This window comes from Sipha flava, unplaced genomic scaffold, assembly GCF_003268045.1.
Source record: "Sipha flava isolate LNK unplaced genomic scaffold, YSA_version1 32_pilon_pilon, whole genome shotgun sequence".
NCBI lineage: Eukaryota > Metazoa > Arthropoda > Insecta > Hemiptera > Aphididae > Sipha > Sipha flava.
Genome location: NW_020273018.1, coordinates 2436204 through 2456203, shown reverse-complemented (window position 1 = coordinate 2456203; position 20000 = coordinate 2436204). Strand labels below are relative to the sequence as shown.

Sequence of the window (20000 nt, the reverse complement as noted above, 5' to 3'; positions counted from 1 at the left end):
GTATTATAAGATTATCTCGTAACGTTTCCGATGTATTATATTATCGATTTTATACATTTTCGATTTACTGTAAGGGTTGAAATTGAAGCAAAAACATACAGTACTTTGTAATACTCGTCATTGTCTCTGCGTACCACCGTTTAACCAATTAAACAATAGTAATTAGTTAAAAAAAACATTGCAATGATCAATAAGATATCAACTTGATATGCAGTGTTGACGCGTAAACTTAATTAATAATATTGGAGAGGATTTTCGACGATTATATTTACTAAACTGAATAAATCAAAAAAATATCAGAATACGATTATAGTGTTACAATATAGCTGAAATAGCATATTTTTTAAATATATTCTCGTTGGGAATTTAATATTGACTATCCAAGAATTGATATGCAATTATGCAAATACTTATATTGGTTAGTTATGAAAATATTTTGTGTACCTGTTTTCTTGAGTAGTTCAAAATAAACATTTAAATTACCGCTTTTCTAATGATTAAATTACACAGTAGTCATAATTAACATTGTTTTAGTATGAATAATTATTTTACTATTTTTTTCTTATTACTCCGGATTTCAGCTTAACATTTTCAGTATCGATTGTGAAAAGTTAATACTTTAGTCTCGATTAAATAAATAATAAGTGAAAGAAAATAAATATCATCTATAATAGTAAATTAATCCAATAATGATAGAAAATTAAATGTTATTATTTTGATGTACAATTGGTTATTTATTACACATAATAGAGCAATAGACTATTGACATAATATCAATGTTTTCAATAGTTCTTTAGAACACTCATAATGTGAATTATAATATGTCTATATGAATATAGAGTATGTATAATGTTATAAGTGTAAGTACTTTACTAGAATAATATATCTAAATTAGTTATAAGAAAATCTTAATGATACCCATTATGTTATTATGAAATTAATAAAAGAATGCTTGACATCAACGGTTATAGAAATAAATGAACAGTACAAATAAGATTACATGAGGTTATATAAAGTACATGAAAATAAGTGGTAGTCATATTAGTATATATCAATATTCGTAATATACTCGTGCAGACACTAACATCTACAAATATATTAAACTCGTCCATTAAATAAGTGGTTTAATTCTTTCAAAATATAATAATTATTTGGACAATAATTTCGTCATTTTTTCAAGAGATTGAACTTAGCGCTCGTTAATCATGTCTCGAATTTCCATTGGATTTTAATGGTTTCAAAAATTTAAACTAAAAAGATCTAATATATTTTCATTATATTATATAACTACTTAAACTAAAGTATTATTCAATACTTTCGTAGTCATAATAGTTTTATTAGTTTATATAGAGTTAATATTATAGACTCACCGAATAATGAATTATATCTCGATTTTTATAATGCTAATATTCTGATCTAAATCGATTTTACGTATAATTTTTTATTTATATGAACGGGAAACTTTACGAATAAAAAAACGTTTAGGAGAGTACTAGGATTATTATTAAAGTATTTTTTAAATACTTCAATTATCATACATATTTTACACGATGAATCAATCAGTTTGATTGCATCTTACCAGTACATTTTCGTTTGAATTAAGATCATTACAATATAACGTAATACCATGAAGCATTATGAGTATACTATTATTTTAACGGTGCACTGCAGGTTTCGTCACAGGACTCGTCGTCTTTCTCACGTGATTATTCACGTAGATTTGTCACCTGCAGATTATGTTTTCGTTACATGAAAACCTGCACAGACCGTCGATGGTAATAGTGTCAAACCACAATTGTAAAAAGTAAATTATAGACATGTCATAATTATTGTTTCCCACATAATCGCACGTTTGGTTAACGGTTTACAGATAGCAGTTAGCAGTAGCGCCCAGACAGGTTATCAAGGAGTGCAATTGCATGGGCTCTCGCCGGTGGTGGGTGTATGGGTGGGTTGGTGGTTATATAATTGGAAAACTTCGATACCAAACATTATGGAGTATGGTAAGCAAATAACATTATTATTATAACACAAACATCATACCTATACGGCACTGGGTGTAGACATCTTAATTTTAATTAATTATAATAAATCTTAATTTCTTAAATTTATAGTTGTTTTAAGAGTTAATTACAGTTACAGACAATAATTTAAATGAACGTTTTTTTTTTTTTAAAAAAAAAAAATTAATGGGTGGGTGGGTAATTTTTTTTAGTTGCATGTGCTCTCAAAATACTTTTGTGCGCCACTGGCAGTTAGTCACTATACTAGTTAGTTTATCGCGAAATCGTTATTACGCATGTACCGTAATTATAATATTATTGTTTCGCTCTTTAATTTTTTCATTTCCCTTCACCGTTATTATATTTCAAATCAACCGCGCATCTTGGTCTATACTTCCATCCGGAATCAATGGGTTACGTGGTGCAGTTCACGTGAGTGTGTTTACAAGAAATAACAGGAGCCCCGCACGGTTTCCACACACACCATCGTCGTCGTGCAATACGAGAGCCCTGCCAGCCATTCTATTGTTCGACGGCACGTCTCCTACACGCACGCACAAGCACCGCTCTCACTCACGCTCACGCACACGCACACATGTATTCACGCACGCGCGCCGTACAGCATCCCTCCGTTTTCTATTCAAAGTCGTCGTCCCGTCGACTTATCTCGGCCCGGCATCTACGACACGTACGCGCGCACTTTTAATTGATCCCCCGCGCCCGGTTTCAGCATTACGGCTATTATTATTATTTCCCGTTGTACAACAATACACGAGTTTTTTCCCTGTTTTTTTTTCGTCTTACTTTTTTCGCGTCCTCACGTGTGTACACGCACCGACACTGCTGTACCGGAGCTGTACGACTACAGTGCCGCACCCTAAGGCTCAAACTTTTTTTTTATTCATCGCGACGACGTGCCGCGTCATGTGTACACGCGCACGCATCGTAATATTTATATCGTGCAACGTCTCGAGTGATGTTTCGCACATGATTATGTTTGCAGACCGCTGCCATAGCCTCCACTGTGATGTATATTGTGTGTATGTATACGTATATAAAGAGAAAGAGAGAATGAATAATTTAGTGACAAAGTTCTAAAATGAACCCGCGCGTCTGTCGTATAAATGCATACACCCAAGAGTTCGTGAAGTGGCCAAGTACGTGCGCGTATGGTTCGTATATATGCTGAAACCTCATAAAGCCCAAGGTTTGCACAGTCGTTTACAATAAAATCTGATATTTTCGAGAAAAAGCTTCTTTGTTGACGTTATTAAAAATCCTCGTTGTGCGAGTGTTCGTTTACTTAATATATGTAATCAGTGGCGTCAGAAGACTTTCTAGCACTTCTGGCAAACTAAGAAAAATACGTATTTTTACGAATTAAAAATTTTATGTCATGATATTTTTTTTTTTAATCTTTAACTGTTTTAAAAATATAATTTATATTTATTAGTTATCAATACAATACAAGTTTTAAATTTTAAAATTTTTTTTTGGTCGTTTTAAGACTGGCAATTCTTTGATATCATAATTTCTTCATATGAAATTTCCTACATGTAAATTCACTTGTGCTATTTTTATAATTTCATCATTGAATTCACATGTAGTATATACAATTAGACAATATATACACATTTCAAAAAGTATAATGGAAATATATCGTTTTTAAGGAATAATAAAAATACGACTTGTGGACAATTCTGCGCCCTTTGAAATTTGCGCTCTTACTGTAGGTACGGTTTGCCATACCCTTGCTACGCAACTGTATGTGACACAATTCGCCACACGCTGCAATTGATCAAATGGTACACATTATATACTGGTAATACTTTACAAAATTAAAATTAAAATTTATTCGCTAATGTTCGACTTAACCATTCATTTACTATACCAGTACAATTGTTGATATATAAATTAGCAGAAACAATTTAAAAATTAATACTTTCAAAATAACATTTGTAGTACAGATATCAAATATTACAGCATTTCTCCTAAGTCAGATGAAACTTCACGGTTGGATGAGGTACAGGGACGGACGAATGATGAAACCAATGTATTGTTTTATTAGCGAAAAAATTATTTTGAGTTAAAGAGTTCGTGTAGATTAGTTTATAATTCAGTTTATCTAAAGGTGGTTGATATTGTAATAAAATCAAATTTCTTTGTGAGGTAGATTACAATTTGAATGTTATAACATAAAAAAAAATGCATCTAAAATTCGGGAAAAACGAAAATTTCATGTTCCTATAAATAACACAAATATCATTAAAATATTTCAAAACTGTGAAATGTGTTTGAAATTAAAATATATATATTTTTGATATATATATTTTCAATATATTATATATTGAGTACTTATAAGTACTCAATAAATGATTCGTGCCACTATATATTTAGTTGTATACAGTAAAACAGTCAAGCACGTCCAAATACTCAAATTTATAATTTCTTAATAAACCTATATTCGATTTATTAATAATAATACTTCATATTTCGGTAAATTCAATTTTTTTAATGCGTTTAAAACTCATACACACATAATTTTAAAGTTTTGATTTGTGGTATTCGATAAACGTTTTCTTATTAGTGTCCATAAGCGTATGTACAAAAAAATTTACTCTTTTGAAGAGACTGCAAGGCGCCAACATCTATGACCTCTGTAACACCAAACATCACCCGTGACCACAAATTATTCATCTTATTGAACTATATGATTATTTGCGATAAACGGTCTGACGGTGCAATACTATAGCCATGCAAATGTAATTAACTGATAAGCATATTTAATTCTCATGAATCTCAATCCAAAAAAAAACTTACAACTTATGAGATAAAACAGAGGTTCCTAAACTTATTTTCCTCGTAGACCACGTGTCAATATTTTCTATTTTCGGAGACCCCTAAAATTAAATTTTTACAAATTCATCTAGGTGTTTTTCATAGCTTACATGAAACTGTTCACTTAAATAGGCTTTACTATGAAGTGCATTTTTTTTTAAATAAAAAACATGTTGTTTTTTATAATACCTTTATTTCTTTAATAATGACAATATTCAAATAATTTTTTTAGTAATTAAAACGTTAATAAATGCAAATATTACTTATTAGTTATTAGTGAGACCTAAAAATAAACGGTTGAATGTGTAATCATCAACTATAAATTTGATCTTATCTTTATATTCCGATATTCGGCTCTGTTAGTAGTTATTAACAGTGATTGTTATAATAATCGTTATTGATCGCATCGTTACACACATATTTTTCGTAAAAATTACAACACGCATTTTTGACTTATAACTCCCGTGGACCCTTATTTACACATGATGCACCCCCAATTTTTTTATCCGTTGGCATAGACTCCTTACAGGTTAGAATCGATCCCAAGAGGTCGATATAAACCACTTTGGAAACCTGTGAGATAAAACATAAATAGTAAAATTACTACATTTGATTTTCAGCGGATTTTCTCAATATAAACCCTATGTATATAAATGTTGACCTACGAGTCTATAACTATTTTTAAAAAAAATATTGTTAACAATAATTAATATATTGCAGTTTGCTTATTTATTCTATATCCTCTATAGCTATAGTTTATCTGATTGTACAGTGGTACAAACACTCGATGTACTTACAAATACACATACCAGTCGACGTTTATGTAGCTATTATTACAACATTAACCCATATTCATACATAATATTAAATTTAATACTAAATTATTTAGTATTATACCAATGTACGGTATTATATGGGATATATATGGTATAGTTTAGTCGGTGAATAGAGTAGGAAACGCGACTATTAGCCGAGAAGATTTGGAGAGATTGGAACCCGATGGTTCGCACTATGGAATATATTGCATTTCCTGTAAGTAGAACGCTTTTCTCTCCCTCGACGCCGTGTATGGTTGATTTAATTGGACATTCTCCGACATCGGAAGATTTGGAGTTTATCCGTAGCCAATTTGTCGACGTGAACGGAATGCATTTTCCCGAGCACGTACGCGTGTGTGTGAGTGTGTGTGTATAGTGAGGCCACTCGAATCTGCACACCACGAATAAAGTCATTTCTCGTTTATATTACTTGGCACTTGTGTTGCTGTTCACCCACGCATAATCACATACGTGAACACCGCATACGTGTGCGTTTATAACATATATATATATATATATATTATACATATGCAATCAACCTGGCGGTGCATTAAAAGTACTTAAGTGTAATTATTATTATTATTATTGTATATAAATATATGCTATTTGCTAATAGTGCTGTGCGTTTTATGTATGGGTTTTTTCGGCTGAGTGACATTCATATGAAGATTAGACGAACCTGTAAAGGCAGCAAATCAAGCCAAACACATAAGTATATTTTAAATGCAACTCGCCATATCTTTACAATTTAATTCGTAATTCTCTCGTACATTCGCAATACAGTTTTTAAATAATAAAATAATTTGTTATACTTCCGTGTAAAATATTGTTGTAATTCATCGAATACGAGCTAGATAAGGCATCGAATTACCTTTACAGAACACCTTTTTTTTAACTACTACAGTAAAAGATGGCTCCACACCTTAATCCTTGCCAGGACTGGATTCAGAATAGATATCTTCCTAGCCTCTTTTAAGAATGTCACTCACTCGTCAGAAAAACTACTTACTTTGTATCGCCCACATTACGAAAAAACTGATTTCATAAATCCTCAAATTGCCATAACTTTAATGAATAATTTCGACAGTAAGTTTGATTTTTTTTTTAATTTTTTAAAAAGCCTTAGAGGTATAGAGTCCTTGCCCTACGATTGAATCGTTATAAAAAATCGAATCTTTGTCATAGTTCAGCATATTATACAAAAATAATTGTACGTTATGTGTAAACAACGCAAACGCGTAAACTAACCATTGTTCTTAATTAATTTTAATGACAATCCGTCGTCGTATCATTTTATTTTTTCTTGATAAGAATAAATCTTTCCGGATTACTCGTTGTCCGCTTTCCTACAGATTTTACGAGTTTTCATTATACTTGCTAAGATCGGGTTTCGGCCAATGCCCGATATTAACTAAGATTTATAAGGACTGTAATGATATATCTATGTTGCAGAGAAAAACTGAAAAATAAAAGCGACAATTATAGTACGGCCTACAACGGCGAGTAGTCTAAACTTTAATATATCCGTTCAGAAAAACTATTGGATAGTCGATATTTACTCTATATTATTATAATTCATAATATTCACATTATTCATATACATATGAGTATAGGACAATAATAATAATCGATCGAAGGCTCTTGGATAAATGTTTTTATTACGGAACAATATTGAATACATTGTACACACGTCGTCGTTACCTGCGGGCTGTTGCAACCGCGTAGTGCATTGTACATTTAATAGTATGCAGTTGCTTTTAATATTATACGAGAGCGTATGAGACGAGTGCAGTATGCCCGTGTGTTGTAGTGTATACATAGCGCTTATAGTATATTTATTATTATACCGGCCGGATGCGTGTGGTCAGTTTGACGGGGCTGTGACAGTGATTCGTGCGAGCACCTGAGAAAACACGCGCAGTATCAGCAGAGAACCGCAGCGGCGCGGTCGACAACTACAGGAGTCATGTCCATTTTGGATCCATCAAAAAAACACCTCTTAAATGTACATATATACGACCCGTTTAAACGTTATATTACTTACACGCACACACACACACGCATGTGCGCGTATAATATTTATAAAGACCGGCCTATAGCGCATTATTATTGTGTCGCGTACAAATACGTTATGCGGTGTTATGATGACGGTTTTCGCACGTATTCGAAAACCCGTAAGGGTTTTTTTCTCAATAAGTTTATGTCCTCCTGATTTATATAGTGTGCACATAACACAAACACATACGCGCGCCTACGCATAGGTAACATACGGCGACTTGGGGATGTACACGGTTATTATTATTATTATTATATTACAAGTAGGATATGTATTTGTGCGGTCGTCGTCATCGTCACCTGCGGCAGGAAATCTTGCGGATTTGTCTGATGGATTACGAGTGGGTTTTATTCATTCGGAATAATAATAATGATGGTAAAAAAATAAATACGTTTCGGCGACGATTATTTTTTCCTTTTTTCAACCACTCATAAAGTATAATATGATGAAATTCTCACAGTCCGACAGGCGTCCCGTGTGCGCATATTATATACTATACAATAACGCATTGCAAACAATCGACATAGTATATAATCACAATAATTTTTCTACAACTACGTTTTTATTTTTTACCAACAAATGTTGTTCATAAGATATGGATGAAGAATTGAAGACTATACTTACTATTATAATGCTACAATCCAATTCGCACGCGTTTACGTCCTAAGATAAACCGAATGAATAGTAGAGGGCTGGTCGTCATATATTGTACGATTTTAATCACTGTTTCACACCGTATGTATTTTAAAAGCCCATACATTTATTTCGACAGACCTAAAAAATTGTTTCCTTTTTTTTTTATTGCTTTTGTCACAAGCATATTACAGCAACATGATTTGAGGTATATATTATGTACACAGCAGACATAAATTAAATCGACCTAGTATTTATTATAGTATACGTTTTTCAATGTAAAAAATCTTTAATATATCATGATATAATTTGGATAAAAATGAGTGTTATAAATATACCTGAAAACGTATCAGTTATTAGTATATTTCTAAGTAGACCACAGGTTATTTCTATAAGAAAAACTATTATGAAAAATAAAATAAAACCAATATATTTATGACAACTAGTATTCTTTTGATAATTTTTAAATGCTTTACTTATTAAAAAACGATTAGTAATTATAAATAATCAGTGCCTCGGACTAATAATACGGTAAGTTTTCGACATACGCTGATTTTCTCAACCAATTAATGTTTTTAAATAATTTTAAATATATTTATACAGGATAACTTGACAAATAAAGTGTATAGCGTCCCAACATTTACTTTCTTAACATAGTTTATACATTAATAAAATTAAACACATTTAATTATAGATTTTTATAGATATTACAATTATTTTCCAAAATTATTCATTCACTATCTATAAATTACTAAATCACTTGAAAAAAAAAATTATTTTTTTATGTTAAATTTTTAATTTTGCTAATTTATTTATATGTACCAAAAATATTTATAATGCATTTCCATTTATTTCATGATCTCAAGTCAAAGACCAAGGTATTATTTTCCTAAGACTTTGTTTGGCGTAATTCTCTCACGATACAAATTCATTAAATTCTTTAAACTGGTTAGAAATCAACGTATACTAAATTCAAGAATTTTAGTTGAAACGTAATTAAAACAATACAACATGTTCAATATTATTAAAATAAAAAAACACAATACCAACAACTTCAATTAATTTCTGCTATTAGAGTGTTAACTATCAACATTGAAGTGATTAATCGTTCAATGATGATAAAGAAACTAATTGTGATCGTACACCCAGACAAAGTTTTGCTCTAAATTAAGCTAACATAAACTAAGGCTTGGTGTCACCAGACTGTATTCGGTGAATAATCTTAAATACAATAAAACTTAAAAAAAAGTAAATAGTTATGACTGGTAATAAAATAATCTTTTTTTTCTTTTTTCTTTTGTATTCTACCTAAAAGTATTAAAACAAATAAAGGTATTTATATTATTATTTTTTTTTATCATAACACTTTACATTTTTTATTATAAGTACTCTCTATATTTTTATGTCTATATTTGTAGTAAGGATTTAAAATCTAGATACAAAAAATATATTTCTGTAATATAATAAAATTAAAAAAAGATTCAAATTCAGATGTTATTATATTATTAGAAATATTAAATAATTTATGATATTTACATTAATTCTGTATTAAAAAAATTAAACATACAAATAATGATGTTAGGAAAAATAAATTTAACAATATCATGAGTTTTCAAACAGATTTTTAAAATAATAATTTATCGATCACAATTAATAACCAAAGAATTTCTAATAAAAATGTATCCTCTATCAACCATTCAGTTTTAAAAGGTAATTTACAATTTTCAGCTATGCACAAGATCAGAACTTAGTTAAGAACTTTAATGAAACAATCTCGGTTCTTTTATTTCGAAATTTTCAGTGTCGAAAAATATAAAGCTTAAGATTTAAATATAAATTGATTTAAAATTATTTGTTTATTTGTTAATCATTTATAATGAAAATTTCCTTACGTTATTTGTTACAAAATAAATAGGTAGTTTATAAATTTTGGTACACTTGGCATAGTGTCTTAGTAAACAATGAATTTATTCTCAAAATTAAAGCACTATTGGGATGACTAGTTCTAAAAATCCTCCACCCAGGATCATATACCTCATTGTGCCACTGGTGAAGTATAATCGTAGTGCTGTTGCCTGCGCAAGCCGAGGAAACGGAAAACGGATACACGACGATGACGACGACGTGTATATGATGAGCGTGCACAAGGGTGCGTAGACACTGGGCATGCGCATGCGGCCAAGTGAAGTCGGTGGCAGCAGCCGAGGACGTTCAATGTATCCATCGCAGCCTCTGGTGATGTGCCAAAGGTTGACGCGGAGTAGGAGGAGGAAGTTCGCGTATAAAGTATACGAAAAAAATACCCTTTTCGCGTACACGTATAATATTACATGTTTCTTACAATTGACAATACCGCGTAGTTTGAGTAGTATACGATACGCGTGCTATTATATGGACACATTCATCCTGTGTTAGTGCCTTATTTTAGATATTGTCAACCGAAGAAAAAAAATATTTCGCCACCCCTCAGAGACGTATAAAGACTACAGAGGAGGCTGTAGCCTCCACCCAATATTTCAAGAAATCTTAAATCATAGATCTTAATCTTAAACAGTAAAACATATATTGCTGTTTCCATAACGTAACCACAAAACATGATTTATTATTATATAGTTTTAACATTATTTATTTAACATTGGTAAAAGTTTTTTTATGGGATTTTTTACCTTCCAATGAAATGTATGATGAATTTTATGAACTATATGCTATTGCTTCTGCAATTATAAAATACCATATTTTTATATACTTATATATTCTATGTGAATACTTTGAAATTATTTAAATAAAAATTATAAAACACAATGTCATATTAAAAAATAATTGTAACTCAAAATCTTGGTACATAAATTAATATATGAAAATGCTAAAACTTAATACTGGTGACTTTCTCGCAAATATATGTTACCTAAAACAAACAAAATAATATATATTATAATTTTTTAATAATGTTATAAATAATTATATTTAATAATTTAATGATGAAATACACAGTATTCGTTTTTATTTACATCTGTGTTTATATCCTCTTCGTGAAAATAATCATTACATTTTCTAATCTGTAGTGGAACACGGTGTTGATTTTAGATTTTATGATTTTTAATTTGGAAAAACTTTGTTCAACAGTACAACTAAAATGTAGGCAATGTTCAACTTATTTTAATTATTATATGCAAACGCTCAAATTCTGATTTAATATTCATAGTATTAATTATTCCAAACTTATTTAAATCTTGTCATTCTTCTTCATCTTCTGTATTACTTTTACTTAAATCTCTTTTATATTCTTCATAGTCATCATGTATTTTAGATGGCAATTTTGTCAATAAATTGAGATCTAAATCTTTGATAAAACTCTTGAATAATTTGTAATCACTCGTATCAATCATTTCTTTGTTAATAATTTATTTAACACAATAGCGGAACAAAAATTGTAGTTAGAGACATTAGAAAATTAGATTTTATTTTATAATGAAACTTTCGTAGAAAAATGCAGCCAGACTTCAATTCAATACAGAGGCGTATTTAGAACTTTTTTTCTTTTTTGGTGAGGGGGGTGTCATACCTAATAATGAAATAATTTTATAAATTAGTATAAAATGTTCTTTATCAACTTATTGTTAGGTTTTTTATTAACTTATTGAAATCAAACTATTGAAAAATTACTATAACAAAATTACAAATTATATTATAAATTCTAGTTTTCGTTTTTTAAATCTCGATGAATAAATAGCATGGCAAGGCCATTAAATCTTTTCTGAAATTTTTGAAATTTTTTTTTTACTGGCTTCATTTCAGTACTCTTTCAATACCAACTCAACAATTAAATGAAAATAAATTAATACAATTAAACTAAATTAAATGTATGATCATATTAATCATATTTTATATTACTTTATGTTGCGCTTAGATGCATAGTACATACTGATAACTGATAAGACGTAACAGTCACAGACCAAGATATTGATATTCTTATCGACCGATAATTTTCCTACATCAGATTATTTATATACCATGTGTGTGTAAGTGCCGTGCGGTTAACCGTATAGTTAGTAAACTATAATTGTTATTATTATTATCTGATTACAATTTAATTATTAGCGATTTTAATATTTTTTTTATATATATATATATATATATTTTTTTTTTCATTATACTATAGTTCTTTATTGAATAAACAAACTAAAATTGTTATATTACTGATATGTTTAAAATTTGACGTTTTCAAATATTTTTAAGAGGGGAGGTGGAAACCCCCAGCCCCCCCATAATACGCCATTGACTCAATATGAAATGACCCCATCCTAAATTTTCAAAAGGTGTTAGGCCAAGACCAGACCTCAATATAGGGATCGGTGCCACTAATTGAAAACATTTAAGTACGGGTCGCACTTGGCTAGTTGCCAACAGTGAATTTAACAGTCGCAACTGTCAGCCACCAATCAACTATTGCGTGATCGAAACAATTCAACGCCATTGCATCGTGTATCCGTCAGCGACTGATAACTTTTGGTAGCAGGTAGCGTCGTAGAGATCACGTGACCGGTGTCGCCAGACGACAGCGCAGTCAGACCACTATTACCATTATTAGTAGCGATGCGATTCGAATTTCAGCTGCTTTCGGATTAAATTGGGGTGAGTAGGCAGTCTTGTGGCACAGAAAAGCTTAACACATAATTTGCACATTTGACATAAAATATTATCATATATTATTTTATTTGAACCCGTTAATTTTAATATTTATGTACAATTTAATTTACTAGTACAATCGAGTTATAGATATAAAATGTTGACTTAGGGTACTTGATACGTATACCTGTTTCAATGGAGAATTGACTTCACGCCGTCACTGGTGACAATCAGCAGCAAGAGTACCAAGTACTAGCTTCTGAACCTACTACGCGGTATTTCGTTTTATTTCATAATTTTATAATTATAATAATTTGTTACAATGAATGATTTGAAGTGGAATGGGAAGGAAAATGAGACGTCTCATGAGATATGGACTGACGTGCCATACTAAGAAGTGCAAGATTGGTTGCACCGAAATCTCTTTTCTAGGCCATCTTGTTGACTCTGAGGGCATCCACAAACAACCGGAAAAATTGGAGTGTATAAAAAACTTTACAGTACCAAAAAAAGTTAGGGACTTGCGTAGGTTTTTAGGCATGTGCAATTGGTATTGTCAGTTTGTGAATAACTATGCCAACATCATTGCCCCCTTAACAGACCGACTTGAACAGGGAGCGAAATGGTCATGGATGGATGTCTAACAGAAAGCCTTTGACTGTGTCAAAAGTGCCTTGTACGACTCACCTAAATTATCCCCACCCGATTACACCGAGCCTTTCTGTCTCCAGACTGATGCTAGCGAACTAGGTGCTGGCGCGGTACTTTTTCAAAGGAATGGCAGACCAGAAGAAAGACGCGTCATCGCTTATGCAAGCAAAAAGTTCTCGGATACACAGAAGCGATACGCCGCCGTGGAACGCGAGTGCTTGGTAATTATATGGGCCACGGACAAATTTAGACCATACCTTGAAGCGTGACCGTTTAAGCTATTCACAGATAACGCAGCATTAACTTGGTTTCACCGGGCAAAGAACAACAATTCAAAGTTAACGCGATGGTCTCTTCAACTCGCAAACTTGGATTTCCACACGATACATGTACCTGGCGTGCAAAACGAGGGACCAGACTTGTTATCACGGAACCTTGCCCAAGGCCCACCCGTAGATGAAGATCAGCTTGAGGAGCGTTTAGTAGCAGTACCCACTTCACCACCCACCAACACTACTAACCCCCCCGCTGATAACATCTTCGCCACAATCGAAACGATCGACGTACTTGCCGACGTTCCGTTTTCCACCACAACCCTCGTGACCTGGCAATCCAACGACTCCCAAACGCGAGACATCATCAATGCAGTTAAGTCGGACACCCATGCACGTAACACCAGAATCGCCACGAAAGATACGGATAATTTTGTCCTATCGTATGGCCTCCTGCGACAAAACGTCAAGGGCCACTTAACAATCGTGATACCCAAAACTCAATCCCAACAGGTGATCTAGAGGTATCACGATCACATCACGGCTAGTCACCCAGGGTGGAAGGAAACTTACCTGGCAGTCAGGGACCGTTTCTATTGGAAAGGACTCAAAAATGACGTGAGGCTGTATGTCAAGTCATGACACATATGTGCATGTACTAAACCACTCAACTTACGGTCGAATGACCCCACCAACTTCATGAAACCCAGACACCTCTGGGAGGTTATCAGTATAGATTTAATGGGACCCTATCCTCGCACGAGTAAAGGAAAATTCTATATCTTGGTAGCTACGGACTGCTTCAGTAGATGGACCGAGGCATACCCGCTCGGAACAGCCACTACTAAAAACATTACCGAAACACTCGAACGAGAATTTTTCTCACGTTTTGGCTACCTCCGCGTGTGACAACGGCCCCCAGTTCGTGCCAAACGACATACTTAGCGCGATTGAACGATGGCAGGCGGAAGGTTAGACCACCCCAACCTATCACCTGAGAGCCAACCCGGTCAAGCGCCGCAATCAGGACTTAAAGAAAGGACTACGCGCAGCACTCACCAACAGCAAACACACTACCTGGGACACAAAGTTAGCCCCTATCTTGCTATTTGAAACTGGCGCAATGTACAGACAGGATATCCACCATCGATATTAGTACTCGGACGCGAGAGCAAAAGACCCGGAGATTGGATCCTAAAATTTGACTCACATACACAGTTCGAACCATTAAACAGGGATAGACTTAAGCAGGAGATAGAAATCACAGGCAGACACAACCGGTACATAGTGGACGAAAAATGCAAATTCTCGGAGGGAGATATGGTACTATATAAAGCCCACTACTTGTCCAAGGCTCACAAGGGATTTCATGCGGAATTCGCACCGAAATGGTGGGGCTCCGTAAGGCTGGAAAAGCGAGTTGATAAAGGAGTTTTCCTAACCGATCAGCTACCGCCGAGAAAGATCTAAAACGAGCACATAATTAATTATACACACAATTGCGCGTTTTCCAGCATCACATCCAGCCGCCATCAACATCCAGACACCACCATGGACACACCATGGTCGCACCGTGGACGACGTCCGGAAGGCGGGGGTTGCCCAACTGCGGGCTGAGTCGTTCTTTTGGGCAGCTTATTGCCGAGGGTGGGCCGACCGGACCACAGACTTAATCAGGTCGCTCGGGTCCACGGTGGCGAAGACACTGGGTAGATTGCGGGCAAAAGCCGAGAGGGAAGGTCCGAGTCAGCAATACCGGCTGACGAAGGCGACTCCCTCGGCTGAGTAGGCCATCGACCCGGAAGACCGGGAGTCGGTGCAGGTGGCGGCACCGGCGCCAGGTGGTTCCGCACAGGAATACCGGCCGGAGCTAGGCACCATACCGGGGGAAGCGATGGAGGTCGATGATCGAATCCTCGAACCACTCCCAACATTCCCGGACATTGAGGAAGGCCCGCCCGTTTTCATTATTTCACATCCCCCAGGGCGGACTAGGCGCCACTGCTGGAGTGCGACCCGTCTACCACAGACTGGACATCGTCTCCACGTCTCGGTGTCGTCCCCACCACGACTGGGGAACACCAAAAACGGCGACCCGACCTTATAAGTCCGGACATCGCCGACGGACGAACCATCGTAACAAACACGGGGAAATAGCGTACCAAACTGGAACAATAACGCGACTGGTGGTTTGGCGGAGGAGTGTGACGCGGACCCGTGCAGCAGCCGTTACCGAAACGGTCATCGCCGTCCGTGCCCTTATCACTCTCATTAACCACCAGTTCGTGGCACGCAACGTCAACGCGGCTATGGAAAAATATTTCGAGGTAGCCAATCTTACTTACAGCTATCTATCTCGTAACATGGCGGCTGCATACCAAGAACTGTGTTTTAGAATTTTTTTTTATTATTTTACGTAGTAAGAACAGAATGTACACATAATAAATATTAAGATTTTTAAGAATTTATATTAATATTTCAATTAATTTTTGATTTTTAATAGTTTTATATTCACGCTTAGTACAAGCTTTGGATATTTGATAAGATCCAAAACCGCACATTTATTTCCGTTTTTAATTAATTTTGTGTTTTAACTTATAGTCGTTTTTAAAGTGTTCATAAATTTTAATTACGGTGCACCGTAGTGTACTCGTTAAATGTATAACTAATTCATACTGATCGAGTTTATCAGAATAATGTTGATCACTATCATGATAGTGTCCACCGCGATAGTGAAACACAAGTTTAACGGTAAACAAGATAAAAAAAATCATACACATTTCTAAATGTATAATAAAGAATTGTCATTTTGAAGGTGGAATAAAAATAAAAAATAAGTACCAATTTTAAAGCACAAATTCGCGCCCTTGGCGTAAGCACATTTCACCATACTCTTCCTTCGCCACTATGTGACGTAATATGATTTGTGTTTTTCATGGATTTGAAACTATATTGTTACTAAATTATTTTTTAATCACAAAATGTTATCATTGTGGATTTGTGGTTAACCAAATTAATTAAATTGTTAACGAAAACAATCAAATTTATTATCTCATTCATGAATGTATCATTGTATCTATGATTATAGGTACGTACATTTATATGTCTATGTCACTCTTACTTATAAGTTATAACATAAAAATTAAAATTTAAAATGCATCGGTCTCATGCGAAAAAATTAATAGTTTTAGCTGAGAAATCAAAAAATTATGAAAATAAAAAAATAGACTAAATTATTTATTTATTATTTAGATTGTCCAGAATTGCAAGCCAATGCTGAAAATTCAATGAATTTTGAATAAGTGCATGCATTCACACCAGAAACTAATATTGACACAGAATTTTCCTTTGAACTTTATACAAAAACTGCATATATAAGAAAACGTAAAATTTCAAAATGAATCTGAATAAGAGAAAACAAATTAAATAAAAAAAAAAAAAACTGCATCAAAACCGAGACCCTTGTGATATAAATAATGTAAAATAATGTGACGCTAATATATATAGTGAACATTGCAACATAATTAATAATCAATTCTGAACTATGGCTGAATTGTAAAAAACAAAAAATTTATTTTAGATGCCTGTAGAACTTCAGCAGTAAAACGAAAAAGAAATGGAATAAATAATAATCGAAAAAGTAAAACTTATAGTTATCGTTTAACTGATCATAAAGGTATGTCTATTGTGTCTATTGCAGTATATAGTTTTTTTTAAGTAAAATAATGGAAAAATAAATTTCTTTTGCCAATTTAGGATACGAAGATTGTGAGTCATGTGAGAAATTTAAGCTACATGGTATGTATAATGTATGTACTCATACTGCTTTTTTCTTAAGTAAATAACATTCAAGTTTGTATTATTTTACTAAGCAAAAAAGCCGTAAGTCGATTTCAGTCAGTTCTAGACAGTTTAGAGTTAAAAAACATATTATTTTAAATTTTACATTAAAAACTAAGTATGTCTCATTTCATTTTTAGTTTAATTTAATACAATATATAAATAGTACAAAGCAATTTAGAAAAAACAATTTTTATCTTAACTTTGAAAATGGCATATATTGCCATTAGACTTAATAAGGCAGTATGGTATACACGATTCAGTTAATTTCCGCCATGTTATAATAGAAAAATATGCTTAAATGTCATAAATATTTCCATTAACACCAAGATGTATAGACACTGAGCATTTCAAAAAAAGGAAAAAATGATTTAATTAAGACAAAGATATTTTAAATTAACATACTTAAAGTACTTAGCAAGATCAGTATTTTGGTGTATAAATCGACCATGTAACCCAAATAGTAAAGGTTTTATAATACTCAAAATTGTTCAAAAATGTTACTATTCACCCAGTTTTATGGTATTAATGAGTAAGTTTAAATTATAGACTTCAGGTATATGGATTTATGGCATAAATCTAGTTTAGCGCCCACGCAGTTTTATACATTTTTTTTAGATTTGTTTCTTGTTTATTTTCTATCAACTTTAAAAAGTTTGATAGTTCAATAGTATTAGGTAATACAATAAAATAAATAGTAAACATAGTAAAGAATAATCTAAAATTGAAAGCACAAAAAAAAAAATGTTTATTTTCAAAACTTCAATTACTTAGGTACCTACATTAAATTATTAATATAATGTACATTAAAAAATTCAAAATTATTTTATAATTAGGTAGTCATAGAAAAAAATATATTTACAAGATTTTTTTGTCAAACCAAAATTATTTTATCCACATTTACAAAAAAAAACTAAGAAACAATTAAATTGTTCATTTAAAAGGAATAAACAAATTACCTGTAATTTCTAAGTAGGTCCTTATTGTTAATTGAATTAGAATTTCTGGTAAATTATCGTTTACAAGAAGATTTAATTTTTATAATGTAACGTACAAAATGAATAAACTATTACACAAAAGCCGATTGAAAATAGCATTTAATTTTTACATTGACATGGATATCACAAAAATTATTCAACGTTCAACGATGAACTTCGAAAAGACAAAAATCGGTTTCGATTCTGTGACAATTTGATTTTATGCGACAATGCTTTTAAATAGTTATTAAGTATTAAAAATCATACTTTGCTCCAAATGGAATTAAAATTCACCGAGGGAGCTGAAAAAAGTGACGAGAGATAGCTGCGAAACCCTATATCAATATCCTCATATATTTTTAATGGTTCTGTGAAAAAATACAAGTAGTTCTCTTCTTCTTGTAAATCTAAGAAAATATGATAATCATTGATAAGTGAAATTATTAATTTTTCTAATTAACGACATATTTGTAGACAGTATAGGTACACCATAGATAAGTATACATAATATAAGTATACACAAAGAATCCTTATATTGTATTAATTGTTGTTTGATTTTTTTTTTTCAAAGGTTATAATTTAGGTAATTTATAAGTTAATTATATTTTTGATGCATTTGATTTATATCTTTCCACAATATTTTTGAATTATCGACCAAAGTCATAAGCAGTAAAAGATATTTTTTCTTTTTTGGGTGAGGGGTTAAAACAATGTTTTCCAAACTGTGAGGCATGCTTCCCTAGGGAGGCGCAAGCGTTTATTGAGTGAGGTGAAAGACAAATATTTATATTGTATATTTATCATATATTTATTTTTAGATCAGCAGTAATGTGTTTTTACTGGAGTAATAAAAAAAGTTTTTATTTATTCATGGGAAGCGTGATTAAAGGTTTTTTGTTATGGGGATGCGTGAACCAAAATAGTTTTGGAACCGCTAAGTTAGATGATAAATTAATGATAAAATTATATTTATGATAACAATTTTATTTTTGATAACAACAAAATGATAATGACGGTGTTGGTCTAACGGAGCGTCTAAACATAGGAATGCACCTTAAGCATTTTGCCCATGCGCGTAATTTATTCACCACTATTATAATGTTAGGCTGTTACATAGAGTTACTCTACGGGCTGTTATCAAAATATCATATCAAATAACTATAATACGATAATAATAATATAATAATATGAGTTAAGAATCAAACTATTCAAAATTTAACTATATAATTTCTATGGCAATAATATACTGTCATTTTATTTTAGTTGTTAAATAATAATGTTCAGTT

The 20000-nt window shown here is 32.4% G+C and overlaps 1 protein-coding gene across 1 annotated transcript in view; it reads left to right on the top strand.

Annotated features, from left to right (window-relative positions):
* The window catches only part of LOC112687068, a 22567-nt gene extending 4808 nt beyond the window's left edge, over window positions 1–17759 (top strand). Inside the window, exons 3-4 of the mRNA XM_025559602.1 lie at window positions 17478–17573; window positions 17654–17759. Of these exons, the coding sequence (XP_025415387.1) occupies window positions 17478–17573; window positions 17654–17742 (185 nt within the window). The 3' untranslated portion in view covers window positions 17743–17759. The remainder of the gene's footprint in view (window positions 1–17477; window positions 17574–17653) is intronic.
* Window positions 17760–20000: the final 2241 nt, after the last annotated feature.